Source organism: Gambusia affinis, linkage group LG22, assembly GCF_019740435.1.
Source record: "Gambusia affinis linkage group LG22, SWU_Gaff_1.0, whole genome shotgun sequence".
Taxonomy (NCBI): Eukaryota; Metazoa; Chordata; class Actinopteri; order Cyprinodontiformes; family Poeciliidae; genus Gambusia; species Gambusia affinis.
Genome location: NC_057889.1, coordinates 11858230 through 11885743, shown reverse-complemented (window position 1 = coordinate 11885743; position 27514 = coordinate 11858230). Strand labels below are relative to the sequence as shown.

Genomic DNA, 27514 nt, shown 5'->3' with positions numbered 1-27514 from the left:
TCTCACACCAATAGATCTGTGAGGTCATCTGAAAATCTAAATATAGCCATCCATCCAGGCAGTGACATTGTCCACAGCGGGAACTGGTTTAGGATATGTGTGAAAGCACTTAAATCACTATTCCCGAAAAATTAACAGATAGTGGAATTTTAATCATATTATACAACTTAATGTGTTACTTCCAGACATATTTATAGGGGATTCAACACTTGCTTACTTTGGCGTGATAAAAGCTGTTTTAAATAGTCTCCTCAGTTCAGGTGCAGCGTTCATTGTGACGCTGTGGAGTAAAATTTGTGACGGTTGTTGCAGACTCTCATGAGTTCGTTTCACTTTTATTTTGCGGTGAGTTGTGATGCACACAGCGCGCTCGCGCGCACACAAACGCAGTCCGTCTGCGAGCAGGTCCTCCGGAAGAGCCATATATGGCTCGACTGGTCCATTCGGCGATTGGCTGCTTTGGTCCTTGATCTGTTGCTGCATGGAGCTGTAGTCCTAAGCAGAGCCGGGCGAAATGCAATGTGAGGTCATAATGCAGACCATAAACAATCTGTCAGGGAGTGTTGGTTGATAATTACCCAAGCGTTGTTCTAATACAAGAAAAACAATAAGAAATATATTGTGAATGATAAGAGGAGCTCTTTTGGTTTATCCGGGTCATTTTAATGCAATGTCGTGATATATGGGAGGGGGCATCATGCCCGTGATGCAGATGCTGCATACATAATGTGACGTAGTTCATTCATGGCGGTGGGCTTCTTCTGCAAGTAGGGGTGTCACTTATTAACCACATGCTATTTTTGGATAATTGTGACAATATTTTTGCGTTACAATGATATGTTTTCAAAGTTTCGCTATGCAGGCACCTTAAGAATTTAAATGCCAAATTGTAAAAACCAACGTCATCTTCATTTTCTGTGTCACAGCTCCTTCTGCGGAATGGTTCGGTCTCGCCACACAGATTTCATTCATAAAATTCGGACTCACTATAAAAGGCGGGCCTCTCCACTATATCTGCACAGTTACCATTTATGAAAGCTGGCAAATGGAATATAAGTAGGCGTTCATGGGAGGGGGGGTCTGCTGTTTACGTAGAACATATAGATAGACGTATACGGACTCGGGTCTTTACTTTTTTATGCACTGACCTCAGAAGAGGGAAATAAAAAATAATAATAAAAAAAATGCATCCAGACTCCAGCTCTGAGCTCGACCCATCCTCCAGCTGTAGCCCGGCAGCGCCTGGCGGGGACACCCCTGGGTGCAGCCTGCGTCCTCCTGACTCGCTTTCATCATCAGTGGACAGCGCCAAGGTAGATGCGATTCTGATCGTTAAACAGGTGAAGGCGAGTAGTAAAAATAGATAAATATTCCTGACTTTTCAGTCTGCAGTTTGATTGATGTGGATGTTGCCGTAAATATTTATTTGACATTATATTCCCTTTGTCTTGTAGGCTGAAAAGCACTAGGAGAGCATTCAGATGTCGTTTGTCCTCTTAATTAATTATATTGTGATTCATAGAATTTGAATTTTGACCCTTTATTGAGATGATGGTGGTGATAATCAGAATGAGCTTTGCTTCTATCATCATTTTTGATAAATTTGTTGTCGATTCCAAATGATTGATGCAGGATTTAACTATTGGTTAAGGTCAACGTGATTGTTCGCTGAGATACGACCAAATCATGGAGACTGACTCCATGCATAATGTGCATATCTTCCAGGATGGTGACACCTCTGCACCAGCCGCCTTTGTTCCGTCTGTGACTGCAATCTCAACGTCGCCAGAGCTGAAGTGGATGGTGCAGCCGACTGCCATCACATCTGGCTTTGCAAAAACCAAGACCGATGGCGCAAACCAGTCGTCCCCAACAAGCGCAAAGAGGGCAAAAACGTGCAACAAAAAGGCGCAAAAGGAGCAGGTAGGCAGGGTGGAGAGGATTTGCTTTACTTTTATTGACAATAAACTCCAGTGACCTATTAATTAATTCTTCAGTTTATTTTTGATGCAGCTATTCCTTGAATGTTTAATATCAAGCTCCACCTGCGCCTCTGTAAATGTTATTGGAGTTATCGCGATTTTATGAATGGGGCATTAAATATTGTTGCAATTAGGCTGTATGTACAAATCAGTTGCACCGGGTGTTAATTATATTTAATGGTTTATTAAAGGAGCACCGCTCTAATAACTGTGAAGGAAAATTGCATGAGGTGCGCGCTCTCGCGTGCGTCCTGCGCGTACCAGCTGGTGCAGCATTTCGAGAAGATCTGTATTCCCAGCACTCACAACAAAGAGGATTTTCTCTCTTGCATGGCAAAGGACATTGTGCTGTGGAGTTAGCTGTGATTAAAAAATATAGCGTTGACGTTTTTTTTTTTTTTTTAAATATATATATATATATTATTCCTATTTTCGTCTTACTGATTTTAGCCATCTAAAGAAGACGAAGAGAGAAGGAGGATTAGGAGGGAGAGGAACAAGATTGCTGCAGCAAAGTGTCGCAACAGACGGAGGGAGCTGATAGACAGCCTTCAAGCTGTAAGTGTGCTGTTTTTTGACATTATGCAGAAGACATTCCCACAGTGGAAGCAAACCGTCACGAAGAAAGGCAGACATTAATGTGACATGGCATTAAAGGCTGCAAGAGCAAAGCATGCTGCGGCTGCTCAGCACCATAAGAGACCAATCAATCAGAGCTGTTTGTTGAGCATAATACATACACAACGAGAGCAAGACAAAATGCTTTTTACCATAACAAATTTAAAATGAATAATTTCTATGCATATTTTGCAGAAAATTACTTTAGTTGAGTCAAGGACGAGATACGATGGATTGTAATTTCCACCTTACTGCCACTTTTTCAACCCTCACTTCCCAATAAACAGCAGTAAAGTACATTGACAACCTTGTCAAAACATTTTTTTCACATAGTCTAATTTCAACTTCCCAACAGAAGTTCTGTAATACAGTTACAGAATTTTAAAATTATAGAAACTTCATTTGGTGGGAATTAAGTAAAGTTGATATTAATATATCAAACTAGCTGACTTTAAAAAAAATGAAAACGTAAAATAAAATTATTGGTGGCCCCCATTAGATCAGCCCTTAAATCCCTTCTTATGACCATCCCTAAGAAACTTAAAATAAAAACTGTAAACAGTCACAAATTAAAAAAAAACACCACAAAGTAAGTAAAGGCCTAGACAAAGGAAGGTGGCATTGGAGGCTTAGGAAATGAAATTGTATTGATGAGGTAAAATCTATTTTTAAGTTAAGCAGCTGATATAATTGGTAAATTTCTTGAAAAATAGATGTTGATTAATTTCACATTTCATGAAATAACTGATATAAAAGTAAGCTTATCAGCTAGACATAAACATAAACTCCAACTAAAACGTGTGATAAACTTAAATGGTCTGAACTTATAGTGCTTTTCTAGAAATCCACTCCAAGCGCTTTACACTAGAGTCACATTCACAAACACATTTATACACCGACGTGCAGATCAGTGGGCAATTTCGGGTTAAGTGCCTTGCTCAGAGGCACATCTACATGTGGAAGCTGGAATTGAACCTACAACCTTCCAATCACAAGATGACTACTCTACCATAGAGCCACAGACACAATTAACTTAAGATGAAGTTTAAATAGGAGTAACTAATCTAAGACCAAACTAAGACCAAATGATGCATCAGAAGGTTGTTCCACATACCAGGAATAAAAATAAAATGTTGTCTCACTGTGGGTTTTCATACTTTAACTCCTATCAAAAGACCCGACGGATCGGAGTGGTTTGTATAATAAAAGGGAATCAGACGACCTAGACAATTGTTGAGTAAAAAAATATCTTAAAAATTTATGCTAAGACTTTTTAAACTGGAGTAATGTGGACAGCAGAATTTTTGGAGTCAATGTGTTATGCTCTCACTGAATAGAATAGAATAAAACAGAATTGTCCTATATTAATCCCACAGTGTAGAAATTAATTTGTTACAGCAGCAAAGTAACAAAATATACCCCATTTAATGTAAAAATATCTAAAAACAACAACAAACAAACAAAAAAAACATATAAAGAATTGTATATTAATAAAGTGCCTGCAGATAAAGTAAAATTAAAACCCCAAGAATTCAGAATAAAAAATACATTATTTAAAAATTACATTGTGGTCTGTTTGTAAGCCTCTTCTCTTTTTGGTCTGTCTCTTCTCAGGAGACTGATTCTCTGGAAGAGGAGAAGTCAACTCTCCAAACTGAGATAGCTGATCTGCTGAAGGAGAAAGAGAGGCTGGAGCTCATCTTAGCTTCCCATCAGTCCTCCTGCAAACTGCCAGCACAAGAAGACAGCGACAGGGAGGAGGAGGAGAAGGTGGAGGATGTTGACTCAGTGCTGCAGGATCCTCCGGCCTCCCCGCAGCTGCTCTCCATCCTGGAGAATGTAAAGACACCCGAGCGCAACGTAGCTGCTGGAGAAGTCCCCGCTAGTCAGGATGCAGACCTTTCTTGCGTCCCGGCTTCGGCCATCTTGGGGAACTCCAACATCCTCCTGTGCTCCAGTGCAGAAGAGGAGGCCTTGCAGGACCTTAGTGGAGATGACCTTGATGATTTGGTGCCTAGTCTGGAGATGGCTGCATCTGTCCCTGACATAGACCTCAACGGGCCCTTCTGCCTCCCAGACTGGGAAACTCTCTACAAGTCTGTGGCAAGCGACCTCGAGTCTTTGACCACGCCGGTCATGTCTTCCAGTCCCACCTGTAGCAGCTATCGCACCATCTTTTCCTTCAGCTGTTCTGAGATTGAGTCCATGGCTGAAGACTGCGAGGGCCTCAAAGGCAGTCACACAGGCTCAGAGTTGATGAAAGATAGTCTTAACTCCCCAACACTCTTAGCCTTGTGAATGGAAATAATTTATGCAACAATATACAGTATTTGTATTCCAACCAGCTAGCAAGCTATCTCTCTCAAATAACCTTTTGTAGTGTGAGCTATGATGTGTAAACCTGATAATTAAAGGTTGTGCATATTGACAATATGTTTTCTGTAACTGTAACAGGGTTGAATTCTTCCATTTTGTTTCAACTGTCTGAGTTTACATTTGTGCTGGAATCCAAATGCATGCAAAAACAAAAAGAGTCATATGTATGCCAACAAAAAGGTGGTGAATTGTGTTTCTAAGAAAAAAAAAACTAAATGTGATATGAAGTTAACACACATTTGATATAGCTTAATATATGTGAAACAGTGCTATAGTGACAAGTGAAAATAGAGAGATGCTAAAATGTAGCAGTGTTGGTGTAACATCTTGCTGTGAGGTGTCCCCTGATCTGACTTGACATTTATCACCTGAAGCTTTTCCATAACCAAAAATCAAAATGAAAACATAATCATATCATGTATTTTCTCAAGATGTACTGTATTTTATGGCATAGTTTATTTTTTTACTCATCAAATATGATGCTGATGCAAAAAATGGAATATTGCTGAAAATAAAACACAACATTCACAAATCATTTATTTGTCTTGTTGTGAAATGTATATGTATTATTCGTTTTTATTCATTATTCTTTCCATCACAGAAGAAAAAATGCTACAATGCTGTTAAAAGGTATTTTGTCCCATATAGATTACCTCTGTTTTTGCTTTCTCATCTCTATATATGTTTCAGTTTATAATATTGGCATGTGCTCCAATCAAAACCCACATTTATATATTACATTTCTATATAAAACATTACATTTAGTGAATTTTTGAAAATATACAAACATAAAAACCATTAAAACATGCAATCTCTTTAAGCACTGCAATCTATTGATTTAAGTTTGAATGTTTACAAATAAGTCAGCCTGGGATGTATGCATGTTTTTTTATTTTTATTATTAATATATTTTTACTTTGAAGCAGTTTCTTTTATACCTATAATAGGAATAAATCTCAACAAGTTGAGGGTTCAGACACATTGAAAAACCTCTATGAATAGGTTCTTTATCATGTTCCCGGCATTTTGTTTCCATTATCGCTGTGCTGTGCTGATTAATGCCCTTGAGGATTTTATGAGCAAAAAAAAAAAATCTGTCTGAAAGACAAACTACTCAATTAATGTAATTAATTAAAAAAAATAAATAATAGATCAGTAATTGCTTTTAATAACTCATGATAAAATGCATTTACAACATCTAACAACATTCTACATTTTAATAATCTAACATTTGTGTTAAAAAACCAAAAATCATAAAGATCATAAAAATAAATTCTTACACGTCAAGAATATTGACATTTTCGGCATGTCGCTTCAGAAATACGTCACCGTGCTATTTTTATTCTCCGAGTTACATAAATTGTGCTTAAACCGAGTGGGAGCCGCAGAATCTCCACGTTAATTATTTATTCATACCTCCGTGTTTGCTGTCACGGCCGAGGGAACACGAGTCCCTTCAGTCAACGCACGTCTGTGCGTGCCGTGACGACCGAGAGTGATGTCAACACGCATTTTGCCGTATCCTGTCGCTTCCTTTGACCATATTTGGATGACTGCAGTTGTTTTGTTTCCATGGCGACGGGTGTCATATTTCAGCTCTGGCTCTATTGAAAAAAATCTAAACAAGAGCCGTACTTTTCTCATCAATTATACAGGTCTCCCTGAACGCAAATTACGGCAATTGGTCCAACTGGTAAATTGACAATTTCTCGGAACCGCAAACTGGAAGCGTTACTGGCAATAATTAATCCTGCTTAACTCCCCTTTTCTGCACAAACAGCTATTTAAACGGCGTTTGTTGATGATTGTACTTCAACAGGTAGTAAAATTTTATTATTACATTAGCCTAATATCACAGTGAATCTGGTACATTTTAATTTAATGTACATACATTGCAGATCATTAAAAATGTGGGACACCGACTGAGGCGCAGTTTCATCATCCGTCAGCAGGGGTCACTAAAAGCAAACTGACACTGACACTCTCTATTCCTTATTCCTTTATGGCTAGACCTTCACGTTATAATAATTGTTATCATATAAAACTAAAATCCACTGATATTTAAACATTACATTCAAAAATGAATGTGGAGAGGGTTTGTTAGTGTGTGCATGGTTTCGGCAGTGTGTTGAAATTCATAGGTTGCAGTTCTGTTTTTTTCTCACTCAATCCACACTGGTGTCTCTCCAGCAGTCATTGGGCAAGAGGCAGGGTACAACCTGGACAGGTTGCAACATAGACAAATAACTATACACACACCCACACACACACACACACACACACACACACATACCCAAACACACACACACACCCTTACAGGCAATTAACCTTACATGGGTTTACTCTGGCTTTCACAGAGAGAACGTTTTTCAGAACATGTCAAATGACATTTATGTTTGCTTGACTGAAGGACTTATATCGTAGTACCTTGTTAATAATGAATGGCAAAAACACACCTTTTGAAATATTGCTCAATTAGCTATATTTTATCAACCTATAATTATTCTCATATTTAGGAACATTTTTAGAAGGCAATTTTTAGGCTATTTTTTGGTTCGTATCATGGTGAAAAAGTATTGATAACCCTTCAATATGTTCACATTTTCTCATGTTACATGCACATGCTTTCTATCAAATGCAGAAGGATACTAATGTCACAAGGCTTTTGAAAGTTATTAGATATCTTTCAGCTTTAAAATGGGTTACTATGTATTTTTTTATTTTCTATATTTATGGAAAGGGTTCACAAAATAAACAACAACCATTTGTAAAAGTAGAGAGATTGATTGTTTTAGAAAATATAAAAAAATGATTAAATTTAATTCAAATTCACCAGCTTTGGAAATTAAAATCCAACATCTTCTATGATTTCTGTGGAAAAACTGTGGTCAAGTATGAAACCAAAATTAGACAAAAATCTTGCATCTAGCTACAAAACATGCACTGTTTCTCTACAACTTGCTAAGGAACATTTATAAGATATTAGTTAGGATGTAAGCATATATTTGATTCTCTGTGTATAGTTTTAATCCTTTTTGAACTGACGAAATACCACAATAAATTCAAACTTTATCACCAATTTTTTGCTTGTAGACTTATTATAAGTTGGGTTTAGAATTGTAATTTCAAATCTACAAAAATGGAACTTAAAAAACCTCTAAGAAAATAATATGACATTCATTATGAGTTTCTCTATGAAACCTCTGAGCAGAACTGCACAGAAAAACAAATATTTTCTATTGTTTTTGCGGGATTTATATGTGCTGCAATGAAGTGAAAAGTAAAGTTTTGACATGATGACCCTAATTAATAAGATCTAAATTATGGAAACACTTAACGGCTTTTGCAATTAATTTACTTCTTATCCTCACTGTGTGACATAGTTAGCTTTGCCTGCTCGGATACAGGCCGTTAGCTTTCTATTTTTTCCTCTGTTGTTCACTGTTTCCTGGTGTGTTGTCTCACACACCTCCTGACCACTCTGTCTCCCGCTTGCTGTAATATTCCCAAGGAAGTGCTATATTTACAGGGATAAATCAATTCGGAAAGGTTGGGCTTCTTAACATGAGTAATCCTGGGAGTGAGCAACCTTGCACTGCTGTCTAACACAGAGAGATACGTGCCTGAACTCACTGCCTTTTCAGGAGTGTTTTGCCGTAGCATCTTCACATTTTGTCACATTCGAATCGCAAACTTCCCTATGTTTCATTCAGATTTTATGCATGAGTTTTTATGTGAGAGACACTCAAGATGGCCACAATATCTCTGGAGGAGTGGCAGATTTCCACAGCAGCTGATGAGAAGTTGTGGGTTGATTACAGCTTCGTTGTCTGCCACATGTTGATGTGAATCTGAGCAAAGCATCTAAAGCCGGGCTGCCTACCAATGTTTGCACACTTTCACACAATGATCTGCATCGGTGTGTGAGAACAGCTGGGTGAATGTGGCACCGTTTAGAGTCTGCAAAGAGACTGGGACAGAGATTCACAGTCCAGTCCAGAACTTGTGATAAAACATAAAAATGAATTTGCATAGTCAGTGACTGAGCACTAGAAACTAGCAGCTGTTGTAATAGATTCTAAAACCTATTGACTCAGGGGAGATTTAGATGTTTTTATTGCCATTTGTCTTCCCTTTCACCATAATGCACTACTTTGTTTTGATCTATACAATATACCGAAGATTAGGTTTGGATGTTTCAAAATGAGGTAAAATTGAAGATGCATAGTTGTGCAAAGGACTGTATTTTGTAAAATAGTAACGCATTATTTAGGTCTTTGTTTTTAAGATAGTTTGCCTAATTCTCTCACAATGTAAACAAAAAATTATAAATATTTTAGTTAAAAGTGAAACATTAAATGCTGAATTGATATCTTGATGAAGGAAGACTGCAAAGTTTTACTCAACTGAAAATAGGATCACTCTATTCTTTAAGCCAGCTGTTTTTTGAGAGAGAAGTATATGAAATAGATGACATATCAAATATTCTGTATATATAGGATGGGAAATAAGTATTTAGTTATAAAATATTTGTTTCATTTGACTGATTCTGACAGAATGATCCCAGAATATCCAAAAATACATAAAACTTAAGTCAGTTTTTCTCAGCTTCACAGAAATCAGAAACCATCACTCCACAATAACACATTATTCACAAATTTGACATTGATTTTCAGTGTGGGGCTTTCCACCTTAACAGATATTTTCTGTTGCAATGTACAACTGTCTGAAAATATTGGGAAAGAAGAATAAAAGGAAGGAAGGAAGTTAAATAGAGCGGCGGTGAAAATAAACTTTGTGTATTATGTCTGCAGTGATATGGATGGTGAGTCAAGTTTGTGTCTGGAAGCGTCTGGTTCTTTGGGTATTTCCCAAAAACTTGATGTTGGTTAATACAAAAGACAAAACAGTTCCCTTTGAGCTATTCTTATCAATTTAATCAGAAGATTTTAAAAAACTGATTTGTTTGCACATTGGTTATCTATTTTGGCTTAAAACAAGTCAAAACAAACAAGGAGTCACCTGCAGGCCTTTTACACTGAGTTTGCATGCAAGCATTTGATGACAGTGGAGAGAAAAAAAATCCCCAGATTGATTGAGGGGAGATCTGCCTCTCCTGGTGAAAAGGGCAGAGAAAACCAAAACAAGCTCTTAACGTCTGTCAAAGAGGAAAAGAGCACAAAGTTAATATGCAACATTTCAGGACAAAAGGTTGCTGAGTCAAATTATTTATTTATTTATTTTTAGGATTTTATAGCTTCTGAACAAATATTGAGTATTCTCAACCACAAATGCATGTTATTTGTAAATGTTTAAACTTCCCTTTATTATATGACATTAATATAGGTTATTCCACTTGGTATTTTAGTTTTTATTAACGTTTAAAGTATTGCATCTTTACTGATTTGTCATAATTTAATCAGATCAGAAACAAAAGCTCTTGGTAAAAAAGGCTCCTTTGTGGTCCTGAGTTAGCACCGGTTTGTTGTGCTATGGGTGATGCTTGCAAAAGTGGAAAGAGAAAGAACTGGTGCTATGCAAGCACTAGCAGCAATTTAGTACTGGGAGAGTTCTGTGTATGAAAAGACTACGAGAACTGCTATTTCCTTGTTTTCACAACTGGGGTTTATCTGTCAAAATGTCTCAGAGACAACTTTGCTCCAGCAGCCTCTTTTTCTTAGCTTCATTTTTCTTTGACACATTGTGCCCTGACCACTTCCAGGTCACATTTTGTTAAGCTCAGACTTTAGATCACTGTTATTTAAAAATGCTTGCACCTAACTGGATATCCGCTGCAAAGAGCACAAAAATCTAATTTTACCTTGAAATTTAATCTTAGTTTTACATGCAACATTTAACCAGATGTGATGTACTCATTAAGGGTTATTCTTAGGACTCTGTCACTCGTGATTTTTTCTTTAATTTTCTTAATTACATAACCGTATTTTACTATTTGCTACACTTCCTGTGAATGCCAGCCTATAAAACTATTAGTTTTATCAAAACAGTTTAAAATAACAAACGCTTGCTTACATTCAAAATGCAGTTCGTTTGCTTTTCACCTTGGAGTCCACAAAGCCAGACCTGTGCTGGAGTAAGTCTGAGCTGCAAAACCACAAACTGAATTCTGTCTCCATTCATCATTCTGGCAGGTGTTGGAAAGTTCGCAGTGGATCATGTTTTTATGCAAAGCTCTCTGGAGGATCATACCAGATGAAAATCCTGACTGTACAGTGTGTTGACACATGATTTAAAAAGTTAAATCAGTAAAGTGCATTGTTTAAATACGCCCCGCTTTGGGTTTCTCTCAATTCTCACTTAATGATAGTGTTTATAATCTTGTCTGTGCATTGGCTCATGGTTACAGCTCTCTATTAGATATAATGCACTGCATGCTCCCTCTGTGTAACAAACAGCTTATTGTTTTTGGCAGGGACCGCTTTCTCTGAAAGGATCTAAGCGCCAAATTAGTCCAAGCCATGTGTGTTCATGTGCTGAGTGACATCTGTGGCTGCCTTCCTGCCTGCAGCAAATACTTCAGCTGGAAGTTCAGACCTGCAGTGGACGGACAACCTCTGCACTGTCTGAGCCACTCATATCCAGGACCCTCCAGGCTTATGAAATCCGTCTGTTTGCCAGCTCAGTTCTGCTTTATTAACTCCAAATGTCTCCCCTAAAATTTGTCATCTATGTTAGGAGCGACTGTGACGCACGGTCCGTCCCGACCTCCACTCAGATGCGCGGCATAAATCACCGTGGAACCAAATTAGAATCTAAAATAAGGAACAGAGAGGGATATTTCGGTGAGCCTCTAATAACTCAGCTGCTTGTTCTAGGTGGAACAGTTGAGCTGGCATCCTGCTAAACCCAACAGAGCCCCAGATAATGGTGTGGATAAAATCTGACATGTATTAAAAGGAATAATGAAAAATGGCTCCACTGATCACTTGTTCCACTGTGATATATTAAAATTTTATCGCAATATTAAAAGTAGAGAGCAGCAAAAAGTTGAAGAATATTTCGGGTTTCACAAAGCAGCTTCTGCTTTCTTTTCCTCAATAAAATTAAGATGCATTAAGGAAGCTTGATTAACATTATGTATTTTCTACAATATCTTAATGCACTAAAGGCTTTCACTGAAGATAAAATGAGCTCTAATCTGTGGTTTTTAGCAGACTTTGCATCTACTGGAGGCCTTCTTCAATCTTGTGGACCCTGAGCAAACTTTAATTCACCCAGGAAAGGCTTATAAATGCACCATTGCTATTATGGGAAGAGTTAGAACCTAAAACCCATTAAACAATTTTCACTTTAACAGTTTACAAATGGATGAATGAGAAATATCAAATTTTGTTATTAGTGCTCATAAGTGCAACAACCAGCATCAAATCTCTGAGCCTAAATACATGTTTGTCATGTTCCATTTTTTATTTTGAAATGATAGTATCTTTATCATCTGTATGCATATTTACAAATCATATTTTACTATAATAAAAATAAATAACATGCTGCTGATTGAGTTTTAAATTCTGCCAATTGTTTAGGTGATTAATGCAATCTTACTTCTGGGTATTTGCTTTATTTGGCAAAGCTCAAGTCTATCACCAGTTTGAAGCTGCTGGAATACCAGTTACATTGTCCACATAAAGCCAGTTAACATGGCTGAGAAGATGGAAAACAGGATTATAGAAGCACCTGCTACAAATTCTACTGCTACAAGCTCTACTGAAATCTCCAGATGTCTGCAAAGATAAAAAAATTTCTGAAAAATATTAACCTGTTGTGTCACAGTAACCATAGTTACAGATGGAGGAAGCACAGTAAGGATATCAAATATTCCATGATGGTGGTCACATCATGCATCATGCTAAGGGTCTGTTTTGCAGGCTTCTGGATTGCCCAGTACCTCAACCCTATTAAACGTTACTGGGGTTGAATCCTACATGTTTGATTTGTGGCAGGTAACCAATCAACCATATTAACTCTAAGTTATTTAATCAAATTAACTTATAGCTGCTATTTATTAACTAAAATAAATAGCAGCCATAATTATGCCATTAACTTGCTGATGTCTGCAAAAAGCATGCAATTTCTCTGTTAAGGATCTAAATATTATTTTAATTTCACTTCTCTGCACCCTTCTCTTCACCTTAGCAACAGAAATAAGGAGAAAACACTCAAACCTGTGTTCACAGAAGACAAATATTACCATACCTCAAACATTATTTGCGTATTCATATCTATTAGAAGCTTCAAAAAATTAGTAAGGAGATTAAACATAGAACAAATAAAACAGTTTGAAATGAGCAACTCATTCTTAATGCGTTTTATTTATTAATGAATAATTTCCCTGTGTGACTGTCCAGCAAAGCACATTCTGTCATATCAGTTCAAGTCATTGTTGGATCAGTAATCGGTTATTTAGAGTAAAGAAAGCAAAAATGATCAGGCCTGGACCATTTGAAAGGACCCTAAATGTAATTCTGCTCAGCAGGTCATAACCTTGGAATACCACTGGATAATATGAAATTAAATGATTTTCTGTTTAAATGCAGCAAGCTTTAGTTGCCAGTAGTGGTAAAAAAGCAACTGAGTGAGTCATTTTAAAGTTTTTCAGCAATGTTCTGAGAGATAGAGAAATAATAATAATAATAAAAATAAATTCATGCGTTTCAAGTTTCTCTTACTTATTCAAGCTGCAATAAAAACTGAGGAGAAATGAAATGGACATGAGCTGTATCTGAAACTATGATGATTTCTTTAGCAGCTAACAGACTTGCAAAATGATCTGAAGCGCCTCTGTTGTATCATTCAATCTGGCAATTAGATCAGTACTTTTTCACATTCTCACCTTTGATCCCGATGACTTAACTATAGTACAAAAGAGGTTAACTGTGTAAATATTTTTTTTATCGGAAAGCTTTGAAACACAGAAAGTTCTTTCCAAATAACTGACACGATCAGTCTGAACAAGCATCTAGAAAAAGTGTGAACTGTCACCACAAAAACTGCGAACACAAAGACTACAAAACATCTGAGTCACTGCCAAAACCTTTGACCAGGACGCTACAAGATCCACAAGAGGGCTCTCTTTGAGAGTTAAAAAAAAAGAGATAAAAATTTGTGTTTTTTTTCTTTTCTTGCATTAATAACGGAGCTACCAGATTAACTTTACTCAGATAATAGATTATTTATTTTTGTGAGCTGTTAATTGGCATGTTCAGTGTCTTAAACTTAATTATACATAATAAAGGCTTAAAGAAACAAACATTTTGTAATCTGACTTTATTCTTCCAACCAGTGGAAATAATGCAATCATGTTAAATACTCCACACCAGTAAATAATTATGTAGTGGTGTCATATGCTACGGAGCACATTGAAGGAAAGAATTTGAAATACTTAAATTGATCTATATTTATTTGTTCAGAGAACATATTAAAATATTTCCAGGGCCGACCCGATGTTGCACAGGGCCTTGAGCAGAATGTGCCATGCAAGCCCCCCACAGATAAGACGTGGGCCTGGCTGAATCAAAATCCAAAGAAAGAAATTAACATAATGGTAATTCTCGGTAAACATGTAAATTCTCAAGGTCAATTTAATTTTTATGATATGTTGATTGGCTTAAATGAAAACTATAATAATTTTTAGATTTGATGTTTGGAACAATGGAGAAAATATCAATGCACTGTTTAATCAAAACTAAATTTATAAAAATGTCAGCATAATCAAATAATTAATGCTTAATGGTAAAACCTGAAAAAGAAAAAAAATATAGAATAGATAAAAAAATATAAATTATTAAATTCTAGTAGAAACAGTTTCTTCAAAACAACGAAACAATTTCTGTGTGAATAATTAAGGCTCCTGAGGATTCCTTAATGGCGTGGGAGCATTTAGCAGAATCTTGGTTCGCCAATTTTTGGGCCGGTCCTAGATAATCACATTAAGAGAAATGACACAATGGTCTCAAAACAAACTTTTACTCTTTTGGCATGTAATTGACTCCAAGTACTGTACTTTGACTGTGTTTTTAATCAACTGTGGTTAAGAAGTTATCATGCTTTAATAGTTTGATTATTCTTCCGGTCCCAGCTGTTTATGCTGCATAAATTTATTATATTATTGATTAATGAATTTAATTAGCTGATGTTTATCTCATTAATTACCAATTACGTCTTAATAGCTCTTAAATTAAATCAGCTTTTTAACATAAAGTCTATTTTTAATTCATTTGAAATTACATACAATCCTACTTTCGCGTCGTTTATCTGTTTGTTTGTTTATTCGTTTTCGTGTTAATAAAGAGCCGGGTGAGACTTGTTTCAGATTTGGCCTCTAACTCCTGTAAAATGATAAACACTGCGTTGGATCGTTTCTACATTCCGTCTCTGTATTTATTGACCCGTTTGCAGCGGCGGCCATGTGTGGATGGGTTTATGCACCAGTCTGAACTCGGCTGCAGGTATCTGTTTCTGTTTCAGTCTGTCCTACTGTCTGTTTCTGTGTGTTTTCTGGTTGCTATGGGTGGAGCCAACACAGCACCGCGCCTCTGGGGCCTCCTCTCGCATTATTTTCATCCATGCTTACGTCTGGGAGCCGTGTGTTCCGCATTCCTGAGCCTCTCACTTGGTACTTAAACGGGCTGATGCAACGACCTCCGCTCAGTCCTTAAAGCTGTCTGACTCTTGACTGCCTCAGCTTGACGTTTACTCTCACATTGCGGGATTTTTTTTTTTTTTTACTGATTTGGACGCAAAACAGGTAAGTGTGTGTTTTAACAGTCTGCTCTTAATCTAGCGCGCAGCCACCTTTTTTCCTCTTCTTTGGTTCAATATTTGCATATTGTTTTTCGCACTTTCTTTCCACCACGTCGTAAAGGATTTATAACACTATTAGTTTAGCTTGACGTGAGGGCTTGTGCGACATTATTGATGAGTTATTTGCACATATTTAGGTGCGGTTTCTTACTCATTTTTATCGAGAAAAGTGCTCGGCTTTTGAACGGCTGTAAAGTTTTCCGTCCGCCGCTGCCACAAACGGAGCCGTTAGGGACGTTGTTGTTCCAACTGTTGTGGCAACTGTCGTTTTTCCAGCTCGATATCTGGCCTCTGTCTGGAGATATTTTCATCTTCCATCATCCGTAATGTCCGTCAGCCTGTTGAAGACGGTTATGTAACGCTACTACACACACACACAGACACACACACACACACACACTCTCTCTCTCTCTCTCACACAGAGCAGGTTGTACAGAAGTTGCCCGCTAGCTTAGCCGAATGCTGCAGCAGTTAGACGCCCAATAGCAGAGACGTTTTTGAGGCACTGTGGGGCCCCGGTCACTACTTTCTAATAAGGGCCCCTACAAAAACAGCCCCCTACTGAAATTGACAGAGTAGCACCATAAATAATAAAGGAGTGTTTAGGTTTCTTTAGTCTTTAATGCATCCATTTGTGTTAATTTTGCTTTTGTTTCATACATTTTATTACTGAGCATCAGACCAAATTTTAACACGTTGATCTGATTTAGACTTTTGTCAATTATAAGTGGACCTGGTTTAGACATATATTCATCTTGTTCTGAGATCTGGAACCTGTGATTCCAGAGGCCCTCTAGAGTGGCTCCTGCCAACTTTGGCCAATAATCATTTTGAATGTAGTCATATTTTGATGTATAAATGGAATAAAAAAGTTTTGTGAACTACCTACCAATGGATTTTCCACAGCCTTCCATATTTATAGGAAACAGTGATGCTTTTCTTTCTTTTGAAACTCCAAATAGATAATAAAATCATGGCTCTTTAATATCACCACTAAGCAAGCAATTTATTTAAAGTAGTTATTGTTAGCACATTAAAATCTCTTCTCGCATATTTTTTCCAAAAGGTTAGGTAGGTTTTGCAGGTCTACTTAATATTAATTTTGGAAAATTTAGATTTAAAATGGTTCTTTGGATCGTAAATGTTTCTGACCCCTGATCTGGCTTTACGGCAAGCAAATAGTGTCTGGTGTAAAATTAGTCTCAGATTAGATTTAAAATAAAAAAAATCATATGGGCCTCAAAGAAGGATGTAAAACATACAAAAATACTGTCAAATGACAGATTAATTTGATGCAGTATGAATTAGAAATGCAGAAGGTGTTGAATGGCAATCATCTTTGTAATGTCCTCTTATACTATACAGTTAGTCATAGCTGTCATCTAGAAAAGCAATTGTAATTTCTACAATTTGTTTCTACTGTATGTTTAGTCTGATGCTGTTAACTGAAATAGTGATCTCTGGGAATAGATGTTCTCCATTAACAGAGCCACCTTGCCTTCAACATTCATCCAACAAACTGAATATCTTATTGAGATCCAGAATGTGATTCATCGCAATTTGAAATAATAACCCAACAAATATTACATTTCAAACAATCATTTGCAATCTCATGAATACACACTGATACACAGATGATGTGTTGTGCAGCTCTTACTTGGAAAAGGTGTATTAATAGAAATCAAAATTATTGTCACAATCTTCAGCAAAGATACTGCAATCACCTATTTTCATGAACTTGTGCAGCCTTAGTGAAAGAGCTAGTCAAAGAGAGAAATAGTGGTAACTGCCATAAAAGTAAAGTGAGCTTTTCTTCTGAATAAATTTGCATGCAGAACTAACACTAATGTGTTTAATTTCTTCCCTTCTAACTTCTATTATGTGCCCATAAACAATCCATTTCCTCCCCATGCACTTAAACTGTTCCATATTACAATGTGTTTTCATAAATCATGAATGACCAGTAGTCCTCTTGTATATTTCATTCTAATAATTTACTGTTTTCCAAAAACCGTATTTCATCTGTTTCCACTGACTGCAGTTGCAGTTGAGTGAGCGGTTATACAAGATGACCACAAATTCAAAGAATACTTAAAAATAAACACTTTGTCAAGGCAGATCCAACATGTTCCTGCGACAGAGTTGATGTATGAGACGTTCTGTTGCGTGCGCCTCGGTTTTGTACCCGACTTTCTTGGGAGCAGTACGACAGGAAAGGATTGTGGTCTCCAACTAATTTCTCAGTGCATTTCTGGCTGATGCCATTATATATTTTTTACATGGGATTTATTTTATTGCTCATTTGTTTCGTTGTTTTTAAAAATAAAAATAAAAAAATTAAAATATAGTTGATTTGTTAGCATGCAAATTCCGAATTGTGACAAATATCCTCTTTACTCCTGCAGGGCGTCCAAACGCGGTTCATCATTGACAGAAGACGACTGACAAGTTCCCTCTGAGTAAGTATGAAGCATATCAAATCTATTCAGTTTGCTTTGTTTCTAATTGAGATGCTCCCTTGAGTTCCAACTTCTGCTCCACTGCACACGGACACAAAGACAAATCATGTCTTGGCTAATTCAACTTGAAACATGAGTGATGTGAATGAAGTGTGAAGTTTTCAGCTGAGGCTGTGAGCTCAGACCGCCTTACTCTTCTTTGCTTTGGCTCGTCACCGTGTACACGTTTGAATCAGCCGAACGCTAAACGAGGAAGGAGACACGTTTTGTGTCTAGGCCAGCATCTCTGCACTCAGTGACCTGAAGGTTAAAGGTCATGGGTGCAACATTAAAGAGGATTTGTTGTGGTGGCTTGTGTTTGTGGCTTTGTGTTGGTTTCATCCCTTACAAGTTCAAAGGTTCACCCTGCAGGAAAGTCCCATCACCTGGTGCAGTTGCATGCTCGTAGAAATATACACGGCTCACTGGGGAAACTATTTACACGCTTTATAAATAAATATGCATATACATATATATATATTTCCTTTGTGTCTGAGTGTGTGTGTTGTGGAGGGTTTAAATGCCCCAGCTCCTGCCCGGACACATCCGCGAGATGGTTTCCGCATAAGTGGAACACTGCGGTGGATTAATGGGAAAGGGCTGGCGAGCCGACGAGCAGCGCGGGCACCGACGGTTGTGGTGGTGGGGGGCCCTCGGAGGCTGAACGCGGGCGTACAGAGTTTATTTTAAGTAGAAATGCCTTCCAGCGCGTCTCCGGAGAGGTAGGATTGCCGGGCTGCGCTCCAGCTCGCTGAATAGACAGCAGACGCATTGCAGGCGAGCGAGCCAACTATGCAACAGCTCAGTGGTACTAATACTACTGCTGGGAGAGCAGCTATTCACTGCTCTGGGTATCACATTATCAGTATTACCCGCTCATAAGCCTTTCCACATGGTTTATGAAAACAGTGCTCGACATGAACGCCCAAAAAGGTGTAACCCAGAAAGAAAAATGTATTATTTTTTTTTCCATAGATATGACTTCCAGAGTTCTCGAATGCCATTTTGGGACAGCAGCCAGTTTTTCTTTTTTTTTATTTAAATTTAGACAAAAAGCACCCTTGTCAGAAAATATTGACCCAAAACCCTGATCTCTTGCTCCTGGTTTCGAAGACACTGAACCTTGTTTGATCACTCCAGCAGCGCCTGCGCTGTGCAAGTGTGTGCTTGACACGCTGCAGATGAGGAAACATCCGAGGACAAAGTATTAAAAGAGCGCCCGAGTGACAAGCGGCCGTTGCGCAACGCCCGGTGATTGCTTCAGCAGGCTGGATTAAATCAAATTGTCTGAATGTGCTTGTCAGGGATTGCTCACAGCTTGCCTTAGATTTGTCACAGAAGCCATCTCTACATGGCGTACAGAGCTTTTGTCTGTATTTTGTATATTTTGATTAATTTAATCCCTCCCTGAGCCGAGCTCAAACTCGCTGCCGTGCGGTCTACTCTTGGGGGGGAACAAAAGAAAAAAAGAAAAACCCAAATGCTAACATTATAATAAGTCAACCAGGACCACCCAGATGCACGGTGAAGATGTGTGTTTGAACAGGATGAAGCGAGCCAAGGACTCCTCCAGACAATGATCTCACAGCGGGGGAAACAAAATAAAACGAGAACAGAAATTTTTAGGCTTAGTTCTCCAGAAGTGCTTCATGCATGTATTTCAGCATCATCAATAAAGACAACAGATTAAATGTGAACAGAATAGCTCTTCACAATAGTCCCGTCTGTCTGTGGAAAGAATATCTAAAGAAATAAAAGCTGAAATGAAATGTGTTTTGATCACAACTTCCACTTTCGATCGCAGCCGACTTTTAGTTCACGCTCCGTGTCTGGCCGCCACGCTCCAATGAAAATAGAACAAAGGGCTGCAGACGCATTGATACCATATATCTGGAGTTTTAAGTGTCCTGTCCTCGAGGAGAGTCTCTGCCAAACTCCCCGGTTTCCCCCCGCCCCCCAGAAGGATTGCAAAGTGCTGTAACTTAGCACAAGCGCGAAGGCCCGGCTGAGTGCAGACGATAATTATGATCGCCAAGACCTTGGCCTGGAGATTGAGAGAGTGCGCCTTGGCTGCAGATTCTCTTCTCCCTGCTCTTATTCCTGCAAATTCTGTACTTTTGTGGGGTAGAAACTCTTAAAGTTATAATGCTTTCTTTTATAAAGTAGAAGCTTGTAAGAGTAGCGCAGCCTTGGGAAACCTGCGCCCTTTCCCAGGCTTTTCACACAGTTTGGAAAAGTATGTAAGGGAATATAGTTTGACACTTTATTCCCTAATTCCATTATCTAAATTTCCATCCATCACCTGGTTTTTGTGTGATGTAAGAGCTGCCCCAAAATGTGTAACTTTTGCATTTATACTTTGACCACTGGATAAAGTACAAACTTTTGACTTAATTTAAAAATGTATCAGAACCCTTACAGCACCGCTCCCCGCCCCTCCTGTGCTGAACCTTTAAATTGAATAAGGAAATGGGGCCCCTGGCCGTGCCTCTGCCTGCAGGTAGGAGCCTGAATTCCTTGGCCCCGCTAATTGCGTTCAGGAAGCGGACATGTTTAGTAAAGCTGAAGATGGATAAATTATGCGAGCAGACAAAATCGGTGAACTGCACCACCTGCCTGGTCAACACCACCCCCCTCCTCTCCACCTCCTGCTAACTCAGATAACGCAGATCTTTCTCTTGGGATGAATGCCAGAGGATGAATAGAGTCGGCTTCCATTTCTCTGTGTGTAGTAGTTGGCATTTCCACTCCCGGCTCCTGCACCCAAACTCGCTGGTTTAGTTTTGTAGGCGATAAGCCGGAATGGTGCGGCAGTAGCTCGTTGTGCTCCACTGCTGAAACGCAGTTGCATCATCCAGACACTGACCGCTAATCGTGAGCTGCAAGCTGCTGCTCGAAGGGTAGGAAACAAACACACACGCAGAAATACCCTCCTTTTCAAAAATATAGAATTCACTTTGACTCATCCTCTAGTGTTGTAATTATGCCCTGCAAGGCACACATCAGCAAACTCCCCCCTCCCACCCGTGTCGCACAGACGGGGCTTCTGAAGAGTTTCATGTCTCGAGGCTCGGATGGCTGTCGAGTTTGCGAGAGGGATTTTCACAATCTGAGACGAAGGTTAAAAGCAGCGACGTTTCTGCTCAGACTTTCCAAGAATAGAACAAAACGAACTTTTCTGGAAAAGCTTGCAGCTTGAAACTCTTCTTTGTTTTTGGGCTGCTGGCAAATCTGCCTCTAGATCGCTTCGTTTTATCTGACTTGACTCCACGCAGACGAGTAGTGCTGTTTATGTTTACATGCTGAATAAATGTGGTGGCTTTTCTACAAGTTTGGATAAGCTAGACTACAAAGTAATAAGGGCTTTCCATTCAAAATATTTTTCAAGAACACATTGTTGCATTAAATCATGCCTAAGTAATGTTAAAACTGATTACTCAGAAATTGTTATTTTATTATACGGATAATAAATTTTTCATTTGGCGACCATTTAAAGTGCTGCTTCTGTTTGGCTCTGATCAGTCCTGTCTGCGTTTGAGTCAGTTTAGATTGTTTTAATTGCGTCACACTTGATTAAAAAAATGTACACCACAGCTTCAAAAGGACTCGAATTGAGCTATTTTTAGTATCGGTGGCGACGTTTAAATAAAAGCATTTCTATAATTTCTCACCAGGATGTCTGAGGTTTATTCTGGCTGAGAGCTGGATTTGCATTGAGTTTACAGCAATGACTGTAAATGACTGTAAACTCAAACATGTTGTGTGAGAGCACAACATTGTGGAAAACTTCTCATCGGAAGTTTTCCACAAAAAAAAATTCAGATTTTACATCTGTACCTATCAGTAAGAAATGAGCACAAACACGCCTAATCCCTCAGTGATCTATTGAGATCTTGGTTTTGTCTGCAGCTGATGTAGTGGATCTCTCCTGATCAGTTCCCCTTGTTCTTTGACATCCTGTCTGCAAAATGAGAAATTCTTGAACACGCCGCCTAATCTCTCCTAGGACTGTCACAGGGTGGGGAGCAAGAATTTATTATTATTTTTTTTTCTCTATGTCTTATTCCTCTTCTCTGCTGTTGAAGCAAACACTGGCTGCCATGTAGTGTAACTTTGAACAAATGTACAGTGGACGAGACAGAGGAGGGAAGGGCTGCGAGGACTTGGGTAATAAAAGTGAATCATGAGCTGCAGGCTCCATTTTCCAGAGTAACAGAAATGTCATGAAGGACAATTAAGAAATATTTAATATATATTATTATATGTAAAGATGAAGACAATCACAGGGAATTTCAAAGTTGTCTAAGGTTTGTTTACGATGTATTTACGTGTTGTGCAACGTTCTGTGACATCTACACTAGAGCCTGAAATCCTTCCAGTATTGATTCACTTGTTTGGTCTCCATCATGCATTACAGTCCCAACTGTGAAACCAAACTTGGTGCATAAGCTGGGTGGAGCTCATCAGAGCCCAGTTACATAACCCTGCGTTTTATGACCTCCTTTACTGCCTTTGTAATAGACTTGAGTTTTTTAAACTATACTGGTTGGGAGTGGGGGGAGAGGACCAAAGAGAAATAGTCTAACTTTCAATCCAGTCATTGAGGCTGTCGGATAGTAGACCCACCAGCAGAGTCAGCTGTTTTCGCAGCGCCTCACAATACGCGTCTTTGTTGGTTCCATATGAGAGGAGCTTTGTTCGGTCGGAGGCGAACCTGTGGAGGTTCAGCTGCAGCTGAAAGCTCAGGAAGCGAATGTGAATAAAGCTATTAATCTCAAACTTCCAGTGCTATCATGTGCCTCTTTTGACGATCGGCGTGACCCCGGGCTTTTCTTGCTAATCTCCGTTTGTTGTCAACTCGAGCTTCGGGTTGATCAGGCTTCAGGTGTGAAGGTGGTTTAGTGGATAAATGATTTGTTTCTGCCCGTTTCTTTCCCCTCTCCTCCCTCTCCTCTCAGATCGCAGGGCTGGGCAGGGTAGAGTCTTTTCTCATCTGGTTTTTATTTGACCATCAGAGGTTTTCCAACTCAACTCAACCTCAGAGCAATTAGAGCGACGTCTTAATTCCCCAGCCTCTTCCTTTTTATTCCTGCCCCACCGTGTCCCTAATTCCTCCCTGATTGCGTTAAAGATGGCTGTGGTCAGACCCTGTAGAACTGCCCTAAATTATTGGAAGAAGGGCGGTGATTGAATGCACCAGCTCGGCTTTGATCTGCTGTGATTCCCTCCTAAAAAAAAATGAAATGGACAAACGTCCAAAAGCAATAAAGTGATTGGAGCCATTGCTGCTTTGTTTATGTGATCAGAGCAAAGGCTGCTCAGGCTTCCCTTTGCATGCGAAACTACAACAATGAGTGTGTAACTGCTGACGGCGATGAGTTGGTTTTTAAAAAATTATTATTATTTACCAGCAGCTGACGAGAAAGATAACACAGCTTTCAAAGGTGTCAACTTTCGATTGCATTCTTGGAACTGGTAACCGATATTTAAAGACTTCTGATGACAAAGACAGATATATATATATATATATTTATATATATATATATATATATATATATATATATATATATCTATATATATATATATATATAGATTTTTTTCAGAAGATGCCTTTGATCGTTTTCAACAGGATGGGCGTTCCTCTTTCATTTTTGTACATTTAGTCAGTCGCACCTCTTAACTGGCAGTTTACAACCGTTTAAATACTGGATTGCTGCAGCTCGACTGTGAACGTCCTCGCTAATCTTTCCCTGTTCCCTTTTTTTTTTTCTGTCACAAACCACAGCGACGGCTTTGGCCGGGTTGGACATGATGCCGGGACAGATACCTGACCCTTCGCTGGCGGCAGGCTCCCTGCCCAGCCTCGGCCCGCTGGCGGGCATCTCGGCCACCACCCTCACCGACCAGCTGAAGTTGGCTGACTTTCACCAGCTGGGCACCATGCTGTCGCCGCTGCATTTCCTGGGGAGGCTGGGGAAGAGGCCACTGGCCATCAAGACGGAGGTGAGGAAATATGTGACGCAAACAAGATGGATGGAAGAAATGGAGCTCAGGACAGCATATACAGAACACACAGGGAGTGACTGTCCCTACGTGATTATTTGCAGATGGACGAAGATGAAGAAAGAAGGAAACGAAGACGAGAGAAAAACAAAGTAGCGGCAGCGAGGTGCCGAAACAAAAAGAAGGAACGCACCGACTTCCTCCAAAGGGTGGGTTCATGACTCAGCCATATGTACCAAGTAGCAGCAGAGAAGTTGGGGTCAAGACTAAACTGACTTTGTTTCACTAAGTTTCAGAAATAGCTTAATGCAGCTCTCCACCATTAAAATGACCACTGTGGCATCTGGTTAAGTTTTATTTAACTAGTTTAATTTCAAGATTCACATACAAACGTTTGTTCCATAAATACAGACTCAGGAACAATGAGGTAACAAAACTCCATGAGTAGAAAGAGAAAAGATCTCTAAAATGGTCTGTTTCTACTCATGTTACAAAAACAGGCCACCATCTTTTTTGGGGTAACAAAAAAAAAAACAGTACTATAAAATAAATTTGTAATATTATTTTTTCTTCATAGGGTCTGTCAAATTGCATAACACAACATCCCCCTCAAAAAAAAGATCACAGATATTGAAATATTTGTATAAATTCTAAGGACTTAGGGGCCAACACAAAACCTTATAGGACTCCTCATCCCTGAACAGTTATTTTCTCATTATGTATCTCATAAAACTACATTTGTGTTCAAACCTTTTTCAAGCACTTTAGCAAATTGTGGGAGCAACGACATTTGTCTGTATTTATCAAAGTGATACTTATCACCATTTTTAAAGATGGAATTGGCAGTTAAATCTTTTTTCTGGATATGCACTACATTCAGAAGGATAGATTACTTGCAAAATTGAATGGTTTTGTTTAGAAAGTCATTAAAAACATAAAATAAATTTTTTTTTTACCAAAGTCAGTACTTTTTCCACTCTGCAAGAAGTGTTAGTGTGTTAAGTTTACTACTTTCACCGCCTCTATGTGTCTAATAGTTCCACGTCTTTCTTCAGGAATCGGAGCGCCTGGAAACGGTGAACTCGGAGCTGAAGGCCCAGATCGAGGAGCTCCGTCTGGAGAGGCAGCAGCTGATGGTGATGCTCAACCTCCACAGGCCCACCTGCATAGTGCGGACCGACAGCGTGAAAACGCCCGAGAGCGAGGCCAACCCGCTGCTGGAGCAGCTGTCCTCCGAAACCAAGTGAGACCCCGGGGGGAAGAGAGGACTCAAAGTCCTGCAAGCTGAACTTTGGCTGCCGAGGCAGACATCTGAACAACAACAACAACAAAAACATACCTGGCAAAATTATTCTGAATGAGCACTTGAGCTCCAGGCTGGAGACTTTTGCCCAAAGAGCTGAGGTTGTGGGGCTTCCTCAGTACTGCTACGTGGAGCTGGCTCTGTCCATTGGGAGACTGGAAACACCCACTGTGCCTGTCATGTTGTTACTTCATCCATCTCTTCCTTAAAGGGACCAATGGAAGTAGACGATCCGGCTGGAGAACGCCCAGAGGATTGACACTAACAGCAAAATGGTGCTCTGTTACCAAAGCCCTGCGTAGATTGACTTAGGACTTCTGCAGTCTTCCTATGTATTCTAGTCATATTACACAGGTGTAGAGCTTTTAGGTTACAGCACCCAGTACAAAAATACACCAGTGGGAGAACAGTTGTTTTTTTATTTAGTATTTTATACCCTGCCTCGACGATGGCAGGTACCGGTTGATCCGATTAGTGGTGGCGCTGGCGTCATGAGAAGCACATATTCACAAATTGTTTACACACTTATTTTTTAGACTTGAGTTTTCATCATTGTACTTGTTTTATACGGCTTTGTATACATGAAACATACAAAAATGCTTTGTTAATCACTTGACGTGATTTTTGTCTTTTTTTTCCCGTCTTTCCTAATCTGTCAGACAGCTGCAAAAATAAGCTGAGTGTCTGCATCTGTATCTGTGTACGAACCTGCATATCCTGAATAGATTAAAGTTTATTTTCTAACGAAGAGGGAGTACATGCCATTGTTGGGGTTTTTTTATGCTTCTGTTAAGAAACTGTTTCAAGTTTTCTGCAGAGATCTGCTCTCGTGACACCATCGCGATCAAATATCAGACGTCAGGTAATCTGTGTTTTCTTCCATGAAGGCGTGTTGCCAGAATCAGGGTTTTACTTTGATTTGGACAACTGCCGCACTTTCATTTCCCTTCTCTCTTGATTGTTTCGTTTTTATTCCTGGTTCAGCAGAGAAAATGTGAAATGTGCAGACACGGCAGATATTTAACTGACTAGGATCATCTATCACTCTACTACTTACTGCCAATCACTGATTGCCTCTACCAGATACTTTGAGTAATTCTCAGAGCTGAAAGCTTATACAGAATGGCTGATATCCAGAATTTCTGACTGCACTTTATGGAAAACAGATACAATTCAGCTGCAGAAATCATTACATGAGCTCAAGAAACCCTCTGAAGGGCTGTCAGTTTGCTGCTTTATCCACAAATCCAAATGAAAGCCACAGCATGAAAAGGAAAGTTATCACAGTTGACTTGCCTGGGGCCAATCTAATAGTTTAATCTGCAATATTATGATCATATGTTTTGCAGTGAATCCATACTGCTACCAGACAATGCAGCCTCTGTTGTATCTGTCATTCCTTTCTAAACATGTGGTGTTATGGCATGCTGCCCAGCCAGCATGCAAGAGTCGCTGCCCTGGAGTACGGAGACACATTTCAGGTGTTGCTTGCAGAATAAAACACACAAACAGATGAGGGATCGGGCCACTGAAAAGCAGAAACGCTACACTGGATGGGAAAGGCTAAGTAGTCTACTTTCAAAACAGTTTGCATCTCAGTTCCCAAAACACAGTCCCAACGCAAAAACTCCCTACAGCTCAGACCACACCAAAGCAAATTATTTACATTTAATGAATAGAACACAGACAGACTGAATAACAGATCAAACTATTGCACATATTTAATATGTCTCAACTGCAGTCACTTATCAGCAGTTCAGCATTTAAACAGCTGGAGGCAGAAGACTGTGTAGCCATCTGGTGGTTCTGCTTTAAATTTGGTACTGTTAGTCTGATGGCAACAGTTTAAAAAAAAAAACTGTATGAAGAAAGTGTGATGGGCTTTTGTTAGTTTTTGGATCCAGGTTTCTGTA

The 27514-nt window shown here is 39.0% G+C and overlaps 2 protein-coding genes across 3 annotated transcripts; both read left to right on the top strand.

Moving 5' to 3' along the window:
* The first annotated feature begins 912 nt into the window (after window positions 1-912).
* Window positions 913-5511, top strand: LOC122825457 (proto-oncogene c-Fos-like). Of its 2 annotated transcripts, none has more exons than XM_044106882.1 (4): window positions 913-1340; window positions 1726-1923; window positions 2433-2540; window positions 4215-5509. In XM_044106882.1, exons 1-4 carry the CDS (start codon window positions 1185-1187, stop codon window positions 4896-4898), a joined length of 1146 nt encoding a protein of 381 aa, XP_043962817.1. In that variant the 5' UTR covers window positions 913-1184; the 3' UTR covers window positions 4899-5509. The 2 variants fall into 2 exon arrangements, with proteins under 2 accessions (XP_043962817.1, XP_043962818.1); XM_044106883.1 differs by having other exon boundaries at window positions 916-1313; window positions 4215-5511.
* A 10041-nt stretch (window positions 5512-15552) lies between these two features.
* Window positions 15553-26360, top strand: LOC122825418 (jun dimerization protein 2-like). The gene is made up of 5 exons (XM_044106835.1): window positions 15553-15741; window positions 18203-18256; window positions 24081-24298; window positions 24403-24507; window positions 25354-26360. Exons 3-5 carry the CDS (start codon window positions 24104-24106, stop codon window positions 25543-25545), a joined length of 492 nt encoding a protein of 163 aa, XP_043962770.1. The 5' UTR covers window positions 15553-15741; window positions 18203-18256; window positions 24081-24103; the 3' UTR covers window positions 25546-26360.
* The last annotated feature ends 1154 nt before the right edge of the window (window positions 26361-27514 follow it).